Source organism: Capsicum annuum, chromosome 4, assembly GCF_002878395.1.
Source record: "Capsicum annuum cultivar UCD-10X-F1 chromosome 4, UCD10Xv1.1, whole genome shotgun sequence".
In the NCBI taxonomy this organism is placed as follows: Eukaryota; Viridiplantae; Streptophyta; class Magnoliopsida; order Solanales; family Solanaceae; genus Capsicum; species Capsicum annuum.
The window spans coordinates 230,853,625-230,871,091 of record NC_061114.1 but is presented as its reverse complement, the minus strand read 5'-3'; the positions used below and the strand labels follow the sequence as shown (position 1 = coordinate 230,871,091).

The following is a 17,467-nucleotide window of genomic DNA, read 5'->3' as shown; positions in this document are numbered from 1 at the left end:
TTACTAATTCATAAAACATATACACATGTATACGTTAAATATACAAGATATATACACATGTATATGCACCATACAATGTATATATACTACTACTTATAAAATATACTATAATATATATACATTACAATATATATAGATATACTTATATACTAATTCATAAAACATATACACATGTATACGTTAAATATACAAGATATATACACGTGTATATGCACCATACAATGTATATATACTACTACTTATAAAATATACTACAATATATATACATTACAATATATATAGATATAGTTATATACTAATTTATAAAATATATACACATGTATACGTTAAATATACACTTCTATAGAAGATATATACATGTGTAGACGCACTATTCAATGTATATATACTACTACTTATAAAATATACTACAATATATATACATTACAATATATATAGATGTACTTATATACTAATTTATAAAACATATACACATGTATACGTTAAATATACACTTCTATAGAAGATATATACACGTGTATACGCACCATTCAATGTATATATATTACTAATTATAAAATATACTAAAATATATATACATTACAATATATATAGATATACTTATATACTAATTTATAAAATATATACACATATATATGTTAAATATACACTTCTATAGAAGATATATACACGTGTATACGCACCATTCAATGTATATATACTACTACTTATAAAATATACTACAATATATATACATTACAATACATATAGATATACTTATATACTAATTTATAAAACATATACACATGTATACGTTAAATATACACTTCTATAGAAGATATATACATGTGTATACGCACCATTCAATGTATATATACTACTACTTATAAAATATACTACATTATATATACATTACAATATATATAAATATACTTATATACTAATTTATAGAATATATACACATGTATACGTTAAATATACACTTCTATAGAAGATATCCAATTTATAAAACATAAACACATGTATACATTAAATATACACTTGTATAGAAGATATATACACGTGTATACACACCATTCAATGTATATATACTACTACTTATAAAATATACTACATTATATATACATTACAATATATATAGATATACTTCTATACTAATTTATAGAATATATACACATGTATACGTTAAATATACACTTCTATAGAATATATATGCACAAACATACAAAATATATGCTACTTAATATAATAAATTAATAATATTTCGTAGTAAATTAATAATATATTAGAAGTAAGTTTTTAATTTAAAGTAGAAAACTAGAAATTCAATTTAAAATTTTAAATCGTTAAATGAAAAAATATGAAAAGCAAGGACTAAGGAGTGGATGAATTTGGAGAATTTTATTGATTGCAAAATGATCCAAAATTTTTAATTTACATGAATGAAAAATCTACAAATTATGCATCATTTTTTCGAACTCATTCATGTTAATATTAACGAGAACTTGCATAGGATAGTCGAAGTCAACGGGGGCAAAACCATGCATTGGACTTGATTCTGCTGAGTTCTCCCGTGAAGTCATAATTTCTTCCAGTTTCAGCTCGTCGTTCGGCTCCGGTTCCATTCTTTGGTTTCTTCTTTCCGCTCTAATCCAATCTCTGAGGCAAACTAGAACATTCATTGCATTGCTTCCCAATGAGTGTCGGTTGTCTCCAAGCTGCTGTCGTCCCTGACTAAAGGCGCTCTCTGATGCAACGGTTGTCATTGAAACATTCAAGATATCTCTAACTAATCTTGAAAGCATAGGATATTGCGTTTTATTACGCCTCCACCAATTCAACGTGTTGATCCGTCATCTGCGATCCTCTGGTGCCGTCCGAAGATAATATTTCAGCTCTTCCCGATAAGTTGATGTGTAAGTTCTCTCATTAACACTGTTCCAACAATTTAAATCATAAAACAAATCAGAAAAACCACTATGTGCCGACCTTTTAGAAGATGATGGCTCCTCGGGAGGATGAGGAGCGACAGTTGGAGTGATATTTGTAGGTATCGCTAAATCAAATAAATCAGCATAGTTATTATATAATTTTTCTATGTAATCCTTTGCATCAGCCGTAGCCGTCCACAAATCAGATTGTACTTGTTCAGAATTATGATTAGTATTTATTTCTAAGTTAGTATAAATAAGAGTACTAAAGTGGCACATATTATTATATTGCATGCACGGATTTAGCATAGCACCAACCAAGTAAATAGGGGGAATCGGGAAAAAATATTTTTTAAATTTCGTAAACATGACGCCAACAGCTTCTTTATAACCTTCTTTATTTTTATATTCTTTGAGCAAACCAGAAATATCGGCTATATATGACAAAATATTACAAACAGTAGGATAATAAGCACCGAAAAATTCAACCGTAGCTACATAAAATTTTTCTAAAAACTTAACAAGATCATTAATTACAACCCAACCAGAATTATGTAGCATGCAATCAGCAGAATCAACAAATGAACCACAACGTTGGTTAAAAGCTAGTGTAATAGGAATTCTATATTTATAACAAGTTTTTAAAAATTCATAAGTAGAATTTCATCTAGTATCAATTTCCTCAGGCATCAAAATCGATGTAAGTCCATTTTCTTGACATTTAACTTTAAATTCTCTAATTATCGATCTACGATTATTTCCTTGAATAAAACCAACGGCAAGATGAATTTTTCAATATAAAGCTCAAAAAACTCAAGACCATCTTTTACAATTAAATTATATATATGACATGCACACTTAATATGAAAAATTTCAGGCAAGGGCGGAGATAGCGTAGATTTTATTTTTTTTATAGCAGTCTTATTGTTAGAAGCATTATCAAAAGCAATACATAAAATTTTATTTTCGATACCATAATATCCGGCAATTTTAACAATAGAATCAGCAATAAATTGTCCAGTATGTTTGCGATCTTCATCATATAAAAAAATAAGAATACGTTTTTGCATCACAAAATTACTATCCATCCAATGACAAGTAACGGTTAAATAATCATTTTTATTTACAGCACGATCAAGATCAGAAGTTAGGGACAATCTACATTGAATATTTTTTAACAATGTTGATAAATAAAAATAATATTGTGAATGAAGTCTAAAAATATCAGATCGATAAGTAGTTTTAGGAATACCGTTAAACATAGGATTATAAATTGCTTGTATATAAAGAATAAGACATCAGAAGAAGGAAAACTAAAAGGCAAACAACTCACAGCTACCATTTTAGCTATTTCTTTTCGGTCCCTCAATTTATACTTCTTTGCTACATGACCAGTTGCTGGGTCCATTCTAGTTTGCGTTGGCCCACCAACATCCTCACCACCTTGTGCAATATTTAACTCTCTTTTGTGATCTTCAACTATATGTCTCATTAACGTACCCGTACACCCTTGCTTGCCTCCACTTCTATGCTTATATATTTGTTGACAAATATTGCATTGCACCTCAATATCTGATATACGTTCAAAAATTGTCATGCAACACTAGTTCTTTTACGAGGTTTTCGGGCACTGGGAGGACGGGGAGGGAGATTAACCGATTCAGATCTAACGTTAGCATCTCGTACTGCGGGTGTCTCAGCAATATTTTTATTATCTTCGTCTAAATTAACCGCATCTACTTCATTTTCTTCTTCTATACCGTAATTTTCCTGAGCTTCTACATAATCCATATCGTGAGCACCTACACCTATTTCTTCCTCAAAAGGTGTACCAAGCGGTACCGAAGGCGAAGGCACACGGGTATATCTACTACTTGAACTACCTCTACCGCTACTAATTCGCTTTTTACTACCACTACCGCTTCCCGGACAAAAAATTTTAACACCTTTAGTAGCGAGGTTTCTTAATTTATCCATAATATAAATTAAATTAAACTAAAAATATTCAAAATACACAAATATAATAAAATTAAATATTAAACAAATAATATAATAAATAAAAATTAAACGTAAGAGATGAAATGACAATATCAAATTTTGAAAGTATCCGAAGGTTGCGACTTTAGAATCTTCCGCTCGTACTTTGTAAACGAAAAATTAAAAAATTAAAGTGAACACTTTAAAAAATTAAATATATTGAATATTTGAGAATTGAGAATTGAGATTTGAGAGAGAATGAGATTTGAGAGAGTGAAAAATTGTGTGAAAAATGATTTGAAGTTGTAGGGTATTTATAGAATTTTTTTTGGGATTAAAAAATATTTTAAAAGTTAATTTTTTTTTTTTAATAAATGGACCCAAACTAGCCGTTTGGACCCAAAAATGGCTATACAGTTGTTGGGCCAACGGCTAGTTTTGCCCAAAATCCCAACGGCTATATAGCCGGTTTTGGGTCCAAACGGCTAGTTTGGGCCCATTAATTAAAAAAAATACTTTTAAAATAATTTTTTAATCCAAAAAAAAAATCTATCTCAATTCTCAATTCTCAATTCTCAAATATTCAATATATTTAATTTCCTAAAGTGCTCACTTTAAATTTTTAATTTTGCGTTTACAAAGTACGAGTGGAAGTTTCTAAATTCGCAATCTTCGGATACTTCCAAAATTTGGTATTGTCGTTCCATCTCTTACGTTTAATTTTTATTTATTGTATTAATTGTTGAATATTTAATTTTATTATATTTGTGTATTTTGAATTTTTTTACTTTAATTTAATTTATACCATGGATAAATTAAGAAACCTCGCTACTAAAGGTGTTAAAATTTTTTGTTCCGGAAGCGGTAGTGCTAGTAAAAAGAGAAACTAGTGGTAGAGATACTTCAAGTAGTAGATATACCCGTGTGCCTTCGCCTCCGATACCGCTTGGTACACCTTTTGAGGAAGAAATAAGTGTAGGTGCTCACAATATGGATTATGTAGAAGCTCAGGAAAATTACGGTATAGAAGAAAAAAATGAAGTAGATATGGTTAATTTAGACGAAGATGATGAAAATATTGATGAGACACCCGCAGAAGGAAATGCTAACGTTAGATCTTAATCGGTTAATCTCCTCCCCGTCCTCTCTGTGCCTCAAGACCTCGTAAAACAACTAGTATTGCATGACAATTTTTTGAATGTATATCAAATATTGAGGTGCAATGCAATATTTGTCAACAAATGTATAAGCATAAAAGCAAAGGCAAGCAAGGGGTACGGGTACGTTAATGAGACATATAGGTGATGCTCACAAAAGAGAGTTAGAAATTGTACGAGGTGGTGGGGATGTTGATGGGTCAAAGCAAACTAGAATGGACCCAACAACCGGTCAGGTAACGAAGAAGTATAATAAATTGAGGGACCGGAAAGAAATAGCTAAAATGGTAGTTGTATGTTGCTTGCCTTTTAGTTTTCCTTCTTCTGATGCCTTTATTCATTATATTTAAGCTATTTATAATCATATGTTTAATGGTGATCCTAGAAGTACTTGTCGATCTGATATATTTAGACTTCATTCACAATATTATTTTTATTTATCAACATTGTTAACAAATATTCAATGTAGATTGTCCCTAACTTATGATCGTGGTCGTGCTGTAAATAATAATGATTATTTAACCGTTACTTGTCACTGAATGGATAGTAATTTTTGAATGCAAAAACGTATTCTTACTTTTTTATATGATGAAGACCGTAAAACTACTGGAGATTTTATTGTTGATTCTAGTGTTAAAGTTATTGAATTTTATGGTATCAAAAATAAAATGTTATGTATTGCTTTTGATAATGCTTCTAACAACAAGACTGCTATTAAAAAATTAAAATTCGTGCTATCTCCGCCGTTGCCTGAAATTTTTCATATTAAGTGTGCATGTCATATATATAATTTAATTGTAAAAGATGGTCTTGAGTTTCTTGAGCTTTATATTGAAAAAATCCGTCTTGCTGTTGGTTTTATTTAAGGAAATAATCGGAGAAAAATAATTAGAGAATTTAAAATTAAATGTCAAGAAAATGAACTTGCACCGATATTGATGTCTGATGAAATTGATATTAGACGAAATTCTACATATGATTTTTCAAAAACTTGTTATAAATATAGAGTTCCTATTACACTAGCTTTTAACCAACATTGCGGTTCATTTACTGATTCTGCTGATTGCATGCTACATGATTCTGATTGGGTTGTAATTAATGATCTTGTTAAGTTTTTAGAAAAAATTTATGTAGCTACGGTTGAATTTTTCGGTGCGTATTATTCTACTGTTTGTAATATTTTGGGATATGTAGCCGATATTTTTGGTTTGCTTAAAGAATATAAAAATAAAGATGGTTATAAATAAACTGTTGCTGCCATGTTTACTAAATTTAAAAAATATTTTTTTCGATTTCCCCTATTTACTTGGTTGGTGCTATGTTAAATCCGTGTATTAAATATAATACTATGTGCCACTTTAGTACTATTATTTAAGGTAACTTAGAAATAAATACTAACAATGATTCTGAATCTGAAAAAGTAGAACCTGATTTGTGAACGGCTATGAGTGATGCGAATGAATACATAGAAAAATTATATAATCACTATGCTGATTTATTTGACTTAGCCGTACCTACAAATATCACTCTAACTGTCGCTCCTCATCCTCCCGAGGAGTCATCATCTTCTAAAAGGCGGGCACATAGTCGTTTTCCTGATTTCTTTTATGATTTACCTTGTTGGAACAGTGTTGATGAGAGAACTTACACCTAACTTATAGGGAAGAGCTGAAATATTATATTCGGTCGCCGCCAGAGGATCGCAAACGATGGATCAACACGTTGGATTGGTGGAGGAGTAATGAAACACAATATCCCGTGCTTTCAAGATTAGCTAGAGACATCTTGAATGTTCCAATGTCAACCATTGCATCAGAGAGCGCCTTTAGTCAGGGAGGACAGCAGCTTGGAGACAACCGACACTAATTGGGAAGAAATGTAGTGAATGTTCAGAGATTGGATTAGAGCGGAAAGAAGAAACCAAGGAATGGAACCTGAGCCGAGCGACGAGCTGAAACTTGAAGAAATTATGTCTTCATGGGAGAACTCAGCAGAATTAAGTCCAATGCATGGTTTTACCCCCGTTGACTTTGACTATCCTATGCAAGTTCCCCTTAATATTGACACGAATGGGTTGGAAAAAATGATGCATAATTTGTAGATTTTTCATTCATGTAAATTATAAATTTTGGATCATTTCGCAAATCGCAATCAATAAAATTCAACATTCATTCACTCCTCCTTAGTCCTTTCTTTATAATTTTTTCATTTAATGATTTAAATTGAATTTCTAGTTTAAATTTAAAACTTACTTCAAATATATTATTAATTTACTACCAAGTATTATTAATAATTTATTATATTAAGTAGCATATGTTTGTATATTTGTGTATATATCTTCTATAGATGTGTATATTTAATGTATACATGTGTATATGTTTTATAAATTAGTATATAACTCTATATATATATTGTAGTATATACATATATTGTAGTATATGTTTTACTTAAAGTAGTTCCTATATATTGAATGATGCGTATATTTGTGTATATATCTTCTATTGATGTGTATATTTAACGTATACATGTGTATATGTATTATAAATTAGTATATAACTATATATATTGTGTAGTATATGTTTTACTTAAACTAGTACATATATATTGAATGGTACGTATATTTGTGTATATATCTTCTATAGACATGTATATTTAATGTATACATGTGTGTATGTTTTATAAATTAGTATATAACTATATATATTGTAGTATATATGTGTATATATCTTCTATAGACGTATATATTTAATGTATACATGTGTATATGTTATATAAATTAGTATATAACTATATATATATATATTGTAGTGTACACATATATTGTAGTATATGTTTTACTTAAAATAGTACATATATATTGAATGGTGCGTATATTTGTGTATATATCTTCTATATATGTGTATATTTGATGTATACATGTGTATATGTTTTATAAATTAGTATATAACTCTATAATATATATATACTTATATATATATTGTAGTATATATATGTTGTAGCATATGTTTTATTTAAAGTAGTACGTATAGTCGTATATATTGAATGGTGCGTATATATATGTAATTGCGTATATGTGTATCTATTTTTTAAATTCTAATGTAGTATATACTATATATATATTGTTTAACGTATTTAAAATGTATATAGGTGGATATATATTGTGAATATTGAAAAAAAGTTTTTTTTTTTACCGGGTTTGACCGAATTTTTAACCGGGTTTAGGTGGGTTTGACCGGATTGGGTTAAGTTGGCCGGGTTGGGATGATTTTTGAAATTTTTACTGTTGAGCCCGGCCCGATCCACTTAACCCCAACCCGGACCCAGCACAGCCCACAACCCGAATAATTTTATAGGACCGGTTTTGGGTTGGCCCAACCCGGCCCACTTGGTAGACATAGTTTGAAAGGTACCTTTTTGTCACACAAGATTTTGGAGGCAAGCCTTCATTTCATCCACCCTACCCCAATCCGATGAGTGACATCTTCGTTAATCTTTAATCTCTCAATTCTCCTGAACATAGACCCTAGAGTTATACTTGAAGCTATTTCTCCTACTGATAGAATGTGTGTCAAGCTTAACAGCCATATCGGACTCACGAGACACCTCACTGAACTTACACGCCAAATATTTCGTCTGGAACCTACTCAACCTAAACTCTTTAGACTCAAGAGTTTGCCTCCAAACCTCCAATTTAACATTAACTCCACTACGTTTCTCATCGCAAGACTACATCATCTGCAAAAAGCAAACAATAATGCACCTCACCTTGAATGTGTTGCGTCAAAACATCCATCACCGAGACAAAAAGAAACGGACTTAATAATTAATTCTGAATATAAAAAGTACTTATATTTTATTGTTCATTAATTCGACTGCCACGCATTTTGAACCCTGAGTGTCATATTCTAGCCAAGTGGATCCCAACTGTTGATTCACCTTTAAATTATAATAATGTGGTAATACTCTACACATTTATGATTAAGTGGGCTACTACTAATCTTAGTTGGTTAAGTGTCCTAATCACTTGCCACCTAGACAAATTGACAATATAAACCCAAAACCACAAAGAAACAATATACTGGATTTGTAAACTTTATTTTGTCATTCTTTTTCCTTTTTGGTTGGTGCATAATATATTGATGTAAAATAGTAAAAAGATAACATGATTCTTGACCTTAATTTTTGGATAATTTCATGGGAGAAACTTTAGGAAAATTTTATTGGAGTGATCATTACTTTAACCAATTTTGTTTAGGAATACAGTTTAACTAATGTTGACATGCATGTAAAGAATTTTTACACAAGATCATTTTTATCACGATGGTATATGTAAAGAAATTATGTTATCAAATCATTTGTATTTATTATGACATGCAATTTAACTTACTTATTATATTAAAAACTTCATATTTTATGAAGAATTGCTTATAAATATTTTTTTTTTGTGCTTTGCTAGTGCAAAATGTTCTTACACTAACGATGTATATAAGTTACACTCTTGAAATGGGGCTTAAAAAATACATCAAGCAAAGCAAGTTTATTGTCTTTTTTTTTTTTTTTTTAAAGTCTCATTAATGTTGAGTATTCACTTTGAGGTATATGTAATTGAATTCACTTAAAATAAATTTACTTGAAATAAGATACTTCTTATTTTAAAAAATTTCACTGTTATAAATTCGAAATATTTAATTAAGGACGTACACATATCGTCAAACTTTCCATCACCTGGTAAAAAAAATTGTTGTAGACCTATTCAAAGTATCTTATGTTTGAATGAACATTTATGAAATAAAATTCTTTTTTTAATCACAAGCTGAAAAACTATTCAACTAATTACTGGCCAAGAACTTCCATAGCCAAACATTAAGGATCCAATACTAGACTTTTATGATTATCTAGCTACTAATAATAGTTTAATGGCTAATTTTCCTAATTAATTACCACCTAAAAATGAAATGAAAAGAAAAACTCAAACCCTTATAAAAGAAGGAAAAAAGTAAAAGTGTTATAAATATATAAATTCTAATATTTCAAACACTTATATTGTGGTAGGGGCATTTATTGTAGTATCAAAATAATTGACAATTGCACTTATTCATCCTATTAAATGGAGTTGGTTTTTCAATTTAAAGTTCCCCTCTTTTACTTCCATTTAATTCATGATAAATTATTGTATGCTCTTATCCAATGAAGCTTAATTTTGTCTCTTTTTTTTTTTTTCCCTTCTTCAAATAGTTGGATTATTAATTGAAATATTAATGTGCAAAATTTCTAGGTCCCATTTGAGAAAACTTTGGAAATGCAAGGGGAAATGTGTAGGATATTGTTATTTTAAGCAATGTTTTTTTTTTCTTTTGAAAAGTGCCTCAAAATTCTTTTTCAACCAAATGTTTTTAGATTTATATATAGTGTCTCGAGCCAACAAATGTAGAGTACGGAAATTAGTTGCACTACATTTAAAGAGAGATTTATATTTTTTTAAAAAGAAAAATAAATAATAAGAAAATGGAAATAGGAAGGTGGAAAACTTATATTAGTGCTTTCTTTATTTAATTTATATGATAGTTTTCGCGTCTCGAGATTCAACTTTCATATTCCATGCATTTTACTTGAAAAAAAATCTTCAATTTTGTAAGCGAAAATTCTTTTTGAAATAATCGCTAATTTAGTGTTTTATTTGTTGAGTCAATCTTTCTAAAGAAGACTTGAATAAAAATTAAAAAATCGTTACGAGCCAACTTTGGAAATTTGAAAATATTTAAAAATCAGATTCTCAAAATCTGATTAAATTTCATGGTCAAACAAATATTGAAATATCAATTTCTAAAACTATGGTTAAATACTATCTCAAATTTTATAAATTTTAATCTATAATTTAAAATATATATTTTTCATTACATTAGCATGTAAATAGTTGAAACTCACACTATTCTTCATATAATTTTTTAAAATATTTATTAAATTAACTCTCAACAAACAAAAAAAATATCACATGAGAATAAAACTTAGTAAAAGAATAAAGAAAAAAAACAAAAGGCAAATAGAGCAGTGAATGTGGAAAAAGAGGAGGGGTCGCTTTTGTATTTGCTATTTTTTGTGTAAAAAAAGTAGTAGTACTAACTACTACTATATAATAATCTCAGCTCATTCTACTCACTTTACTAAATTCATTCTCAACCATCACCAAGTTAATCTTTTTATCAAATAAAGTACACTATTTTCTTCTTCCTATTGGAATGTAAATTAGGTTCTTACCTATTCTGATTGTGATTTATGGTGTTTCCTTTTTTAATATATGAGGACCATTTGATTTTTTTTATTTTTTGATTGATTGATTCTTGCTTCACTGAGCTTAAAGATGCTTTCTTTTATGATATGGTAACAAGATCTCATTTGGGGTTGTGATTTTATCAAAATCTTGAAGAAAAAAAATGAATCTTGATTGTGGATCCAATGGTGTATGGAGCTCTAATGACTTGATTGATGAGGTTTGCTTCTTTTTTTTTTCTTTTAGAATTTTACATGTTATGTTTGATGGTCTGTACCCTTTACTGTGGTTTGAGTCACCTTTGGTTTCAAGATTTGTTGTTGGGATAAAGTTTTGATCTTAGAGTGTTTACAGTATGCTTTTAGCTCATTTCTTGTGTATGTTGTTGAGTTTATATTTGTCTTTGTGTTGTCTAAGCTTTTGGATTTGCTTTATCAGTTTTTTTAGCTCATGCTTGGTCTTTTATTCAGCTGTTTATTTTTGTCTTGGTGTGGGTGAGGTTGAATGGATTTTGATTATTGAGATTTAATTGATTTTCTAGGTTAGAGATGGATATTATTACTTGTTTTTGATATGCCATCAGAGCCGGGGTCTTTCGGAAACAGCTTCCCTGTTTTCACAAGGCAGGGGTAAGGTCTGCGTACACACCACCTTCCCCAGACCTCACTTGTTGTTTTGGTTAAGGGATGGATACCGGAAGATATTTCAGTAAGAAAAATATGAATCTTGTTTTCGATGAAAAAAGAACGAAAGTCTAGGCATCTTGTTCATTTTAATCTTGTTTTGTGCTGCTCTACTTTAAGGTGTATGTGAGTTTGAGGAGTAACAACCTCTCTATCTCCACAAGGTAGGGGTAAGGTCTACGCACACTCCACTTTCCCCAGTCCTCACTTGTGGGAATACAGTGTGTATGTTGTTGGTTCAAAAAAGTTTAGGTGTCTGCGAACAAGATTGAAGAAAAAGAAGGGTTTATTTTTGGGCTTGTGTGTGTGTGTGTCTGAGAAGGTCTTTTTTGGGAGGGTTGGGACTTCGTGTGTCTTTGAAATATCTAGGACTTGAATTTCCATCAACTTGTAAATTTATCTGATAAATGTTCCACAATTATGATCATTATACCATGGAAAGGAATCAGTAAGATATTGCCTTTTTCTTTTTAAATACAGCTGTAGGATAATAAGATGACAGAAAGATTAACAGGAGAAGAATCGCTTCAGCAAGATTTGGAGTCTTTAAGTGTGTCGAAAAGGTTAGTCAGAAGTGTGAGCCAAAAGTTGAAAAAGAAGAACCATAGAAGTGTAGGAGAAGAAGAGGATGACAGCAGGGGTGTCTCCTTGAGATGTCTAACGTTGTATGGCAGAGGGGGTGGTTGCAAAGTGGGTGCCGACACTGGTGACGATTTAGGGGATTCATGCGGTAGAAGAAGGTCAAATGCGAGTGACGAAGGCAAAGGGTACAACCTGATATGTGGAAATGAAGAAACGTCAGTAGATTGCTTCTCTTATGGGATGAGGCAGAAATTCTGGAGAAGGACTAATAAGAAATCGCTAGAGCTTGAAGAAGCACTCCAAAACAAAAACGTGAATGTGTTTTTGCCAGATGATATCCTAGAAATGTGCTTATTGAGGCTTCCATTTATAAGTCTTGTGAATGCTAGGTTGGTGTGCAAGAAATGGAGAAACTTGACAATGACGCCTCGTTTTTGGCGAATGAGGCAGGAAGGTTCATTCCAGAGTCCATGGTTGTTTCTTTTTGGGGTTGTAAAAGATGGTTATTGTTCTGCAGAGTTACATGCATTTGATGTTTCCTTCAACCAATGGCACAAAATGAATTCTGAACTTCTGAAAGGGAGGTTTTTATTCTCTGTTACTGGTATCCATGATGATGTTTACGTTGTTGGAGGCTGTTCTAGCCTTGCTAACTTTGGGAAGGTTGATAAGAGCTCATTCAAGACACATAAAAGCGTGCTTGTTTTTAGTCCCTTGATGAGAACGTGGCGTAAAGCTGCACCGATGAAGCATTCAAGATCATCCCCTATTTTAGGAACTTCTGAGATCAGTTCAGATTGTTTAGTTCTTAGGAATCAACAAACCCGAGGCGACAGAAGATTTTACCGTCCAAGAGTTGGTGGTGTATCTGATGTTTATGAAGATCCTCATAGACTTTCAGTGAGACGCCAATCTAGACATTCTCTGGATGAGAACGAGCTTACATACTTGCCCAATGTGAAGCCATACAAGTTTGTCAAACAAAAAAACGAACATTCAAGTAAAGATCAAAGACGATTTCTCTTGATTGCTGTAGGAGGTCTCGGGTGCTGGGATGAGCCTCTGGATTCTGCTGAAATTTATGATCCCGTGTCAAATAAATGGACAGAGATCCAGAGGCTTCCTGTAGATTTCGGAATAGCGTGTTCAGGGGTCGTGTGCAATGGTTTGTTTTATGTTTATTCAGAAACTGATAAGCTAGCAGCATATGACGTTGAGAAGGGCTATTGGGTTAGAATACAAACTAGTCCATTCCCTACTCGAGTTCATGAATACCACCCTAAACTTATATGCTGCAATAGTCGTCTATTCATGCTCTCCGTCTCCTGGTGTGAAGGTGAAGGTCAGATTGGCAGGAGAAACAAAGCAGTAAGGAAACTCTGGGAGCTTGATCTTATGTCTCTTACTTGGAGAGAAGTTTCAATACATCCAGATGCCCCAATGGATTGGAATGCTGCATTTATAGCTGATAAAAACTCTATATTTGGAGTCGAAATGTTCAAAATATTCGGGCAGGTGCTAGACTTCTTGACCGTTGGAGATGTATCTGACGCTGGAATAAACTGGAGCCATATCTCAAGAAACCGTCTTGCTCAGGAATTGGATGCTGCTTCTTGCTTGACGAAATCCATGGCAGTACTGCATTTGTAACTGATCAAGCACTTCAACTAGTCACAACATGTGCAGTTATTTTTCTCTCTCATATATTCTTTTGTTATGGACAGTCTTTTACCATTTGTTGGATGTTTGATTCTGTTGAACTTAAATCTATATTCTTGTTTAATTTATTGTTATTCTCATTTATTCTGTAATCTGTCATTTGAGCTTTGAAATAATAAACTCTGGTTTTTAAGGTCTCTCATGTATCATAAAGCTGTGGACCATTCAAAGATTATAAGATGTTACAGGTCCTAGTATCCTTTATAGAGTACAACGGCAGCCAGTGAACTAAGCTCATGCTATGTGTGGGGTAAGGGGTCTATTGTAATCTATGCAAGAGGCTTGTTTCACAACTTGAACTCAAGACCTAGTCGAGGCAACTTTACCCTTTGTCGGTATATTTGCTCCGAATAACATACTACAACAACAACAAACTCAGTGTATTTCCACACAGTGGGGTCTGGGGAGGGTAAGATGTACAGAGTCCATACCACTACCTCCGGAGAAGTAGAAAGGCCGTTTCCGATAGACCCTCCTCGGCTGAATAACATACTACAATAATTGTATTATTATTATTATTACAAATTCTTGCATTTCAATGGTTTCCACATAAAAAAGAGAAAAGGAAAAGGAGTTCAAATAAACCGTCTCAGATCATAGGGGCTAGAGCAATTTCTTTTTATGGTTTGACAATAACTCGTAATGTTTGAACATTTTACAAACAATAAATCTTACATCAACTTCTAGTGAGCAAAATAATTTGTAAAGAAAATAGAATGAATGAAAATTAACACTAGAAACGTGGCCTAGTGGAAGAAGAAAGATTTCAGAAACCCCTATATAAAGAAAACAAAAAAAGGGAAAATATACTATTTACCAGCTCCATACAATAACAAAACACTGTGATTCATCAAGGAAACTCAGCAGTGGAAATGGCCACAATATCTTCAAAGGGGAAGCAAATAGCTCGACGAATATCAGCCTGTGTTAGGAAATACCCCCGAGAAGTTTGGAATTCTGTCAACATGCTTCAGTGCCCGCTCAGCAATCTGACGCGTCCTATAATCACCATGTTGAAAAGCATCTACGAGAGCTGTGCTCACGTTTGGATCACCTGAAATTTCATAGGCGATATCCTCTGTACGAAGTAATCTTTCAACTGCCCAAACTGCTCTTCTGCGCAGAGTCTCAGTCCGCTTCTCAAGTAACACAAGTAGTATTGGTTTGATTCCTTCAGCCTCACACAATACCTGGACACCTTGTTCAATATCAACTCCGTCATCTAACACAGTGCATACAGCTGCAAGTGATGCCTCTACAACCTTTTCATTTGTGTGGTCAAGAAGTGCCACCAACTTGTCTACCGCTTGTCCTTCCAAGAGACAGAAGGTGTCTCTCAGAGAGCATGTCCCACGATGTACCTTACACAATCCTGTTATAACAGGTGGTTTGCTCAGACAAGGGAAGATCGAGACGCAAAAACCTGGCTTTGGTATCTCAGGCAATTTGGTCAAGTTTTTGGATTCTTGGGATAGGTTCTCCAAAGCCATGGCAGAAACCATCTGCACATTATCAAGCCCATTGGTCTGCAGAAGTTCAATGAAGAGGGCAGCAACATTCTGTTCACGACAAAGTGCAACAGCATCAGGCTCATCAGTCAAAACAAATGTGATCCTCGAGAGAACCTTCACGAGCCCTTCTAGATATGGCGTAACAAAGCGACTCCCTCTTGTCTCTCCCTGTCGGATACTAACTATCCTTGAGATTACCAGCTGGAAGACACGTTCATCAAGCATTTGCCTTGTAAGTCCCCTATCCCTTTCAGGGAGATCAGCTAAAAGTCCAACTGCTGCAGCTTGCTCCTCGGTTATACCAGTATTCTCTGATATGACTTTAATTAGACTACCAAGCTGACCTGATGTACCACGTAAGCAACGAGCAAGTTCTTGACCCATGTGTGGAGAGAGGTTCCGCAGAAGCTTTATTGAAGCTACTCGAAGATCTTTCTGTGGAGCCTCAATAAACTGAACTAAACTAATAGTAGCAGCCGAGCTTTTAATGGCAGAAACAATGTTAAAAACAGTTATGGGAGAACTCGTGAGTCCAACAAGAACCTGGAGAAGCTTGCATTCTATTGCAGGACCAGTGTTGCTAATAAGATGTAGAAAATTGTGAATTATTTCCTCTGAGACGAGAGTCTGATGTTCAGATCCAACCGGAACTGAATCAAAATCATAGCCTGTGTTGACGATATTTGCAAGAATTGTGGCAGAGACCTCTTTCAGTTTCATGGGTAGTTGGTTGGCCCCAACGAAGAATAGATCTTTGACGAGAGGAGGAAGTATACCCGCCTCTATGAGGATCTTAGCACTAGACTCATAAGACGAGATTTGATTTAGAGATTTTAGAGCAGCCTCCCTTGATGACATATTACCATGTTTCATGATATTGATCAATGATGAACCAACAGTCCTAGCCACCAACACTTTCACCTCATTATTAAGAACCAGCTCACCAAGGAAAGCAGCCATGGAGAGTTTGGTCTCGGATGATCCTGGAACAGTCAAATTACAACTTGAAAGATGTTGGATGAAATAATGATTTTGCTTAGAGAGATACAACCAGTGTAAGGAGAACAACAGCTCAAGTATGGTAAATGCAGGAAATCACTCCAAAATGTCCATGGGTGATGAGTTAGTGCACATCCACTCAGCTCAAACACAGAGCATGAAGAAATCAGCTTAGTAAGTACAGAAGTCTGAAAAGGAGAATTTTAGAATGGAACAGCCAACGCCCAAAAGCATGTGACTTTTTGGTTAACTGAAAAGACATCAGAATAAGGGAAGCACCCAACCCCCCTCCACACCTCCAACCCTCTCCCTCCCCACCTCCCACCAACAAAAAAGCCACTAAACACATAACTAGACACACATATATGTCTCTGAGTACGTGCCTGTGGAAGTTCCTGCTAGTTTGTGAGAAAATAAAGTGATAAGCCTTCACTCTTAGATCTCTCACCAAATGATTCCTTAGTAAGTACTTAAAGAAAAGATCTTGTCATAAAAGGAATCATGCTAACCTACTCCATTAGGGAGTTGCTAACTAGTCAAAAAATCACAGATTACACTCTTGATAAGGAACTCTCTTTCTACCCCAGCTTGTCCTCTCTTCCGCATGTGTGGGAGAGGGAGCGAGCACAACGTGTCAAACTTGTATTATTTGTATACCCCC

The 17,467-nt window shown here is 33.0% G+C and overlaps 2 protein-coding genes across 3 annotated transcripts in view; one reads left to right on the top strand and one right to left on the bottom strand.

Annotated features, from left to right (window-relative positions):
• Positions 1-11,158: 11,158 nt before the first annotated feature.
• LOC107866781 (F-box/kelch-repeat protein At5g42350) lies at positions 11,159-14,433 on the top strand. The gene is made up of 2 exons (XM_016712756.2): positions 11,159-11,532; positions 12,476-14,433. Exon 2 carries the CDS (start codon positions 12,491-12,493, stop codon positions 14,225-14,227), a length of 1,737 nt encoding a protein of 578 aa, XP_016568242.1. The 5' UTR covers positions 11,159-11,532; positions 12,476-12,490; the 3' UTR covers positions 14,228-14,433.
• A 467-nt stretch (positions 14,434-14,900) lies between these two features.
• The window catches only part of LOC107866782 (U-box domain-containing protein 44), a 5,982-nt gene continuing 3,415 nt past the window's right edge, over positions 14,901-17,467 (bottom strand). For both annotated transcript variants that reach the window (XM_016712757.2, XM_016712758.2), the window contains one exon: positions 14,901-16,790. In XM_016712757.2, coding sequence (XP_016568243.1) covers positions 15,214-16,790 — 1,577 coding nt within the window. In that variant the 3' untranslated portion in view covers positions 14,901-15,213. The remainder of the gene's footprint in view (positions 16,791-17,467) is intronic.

Excerpts from the sequence above, each read along its gene's own strand:
- LOC107866781 (XM_016712756.2), top strand. The coding sequence starts at position 12,491 with ATGACAGAAAGATTAACAGGAGAAGAATCGCTTCAGCAAGATTTGGAG.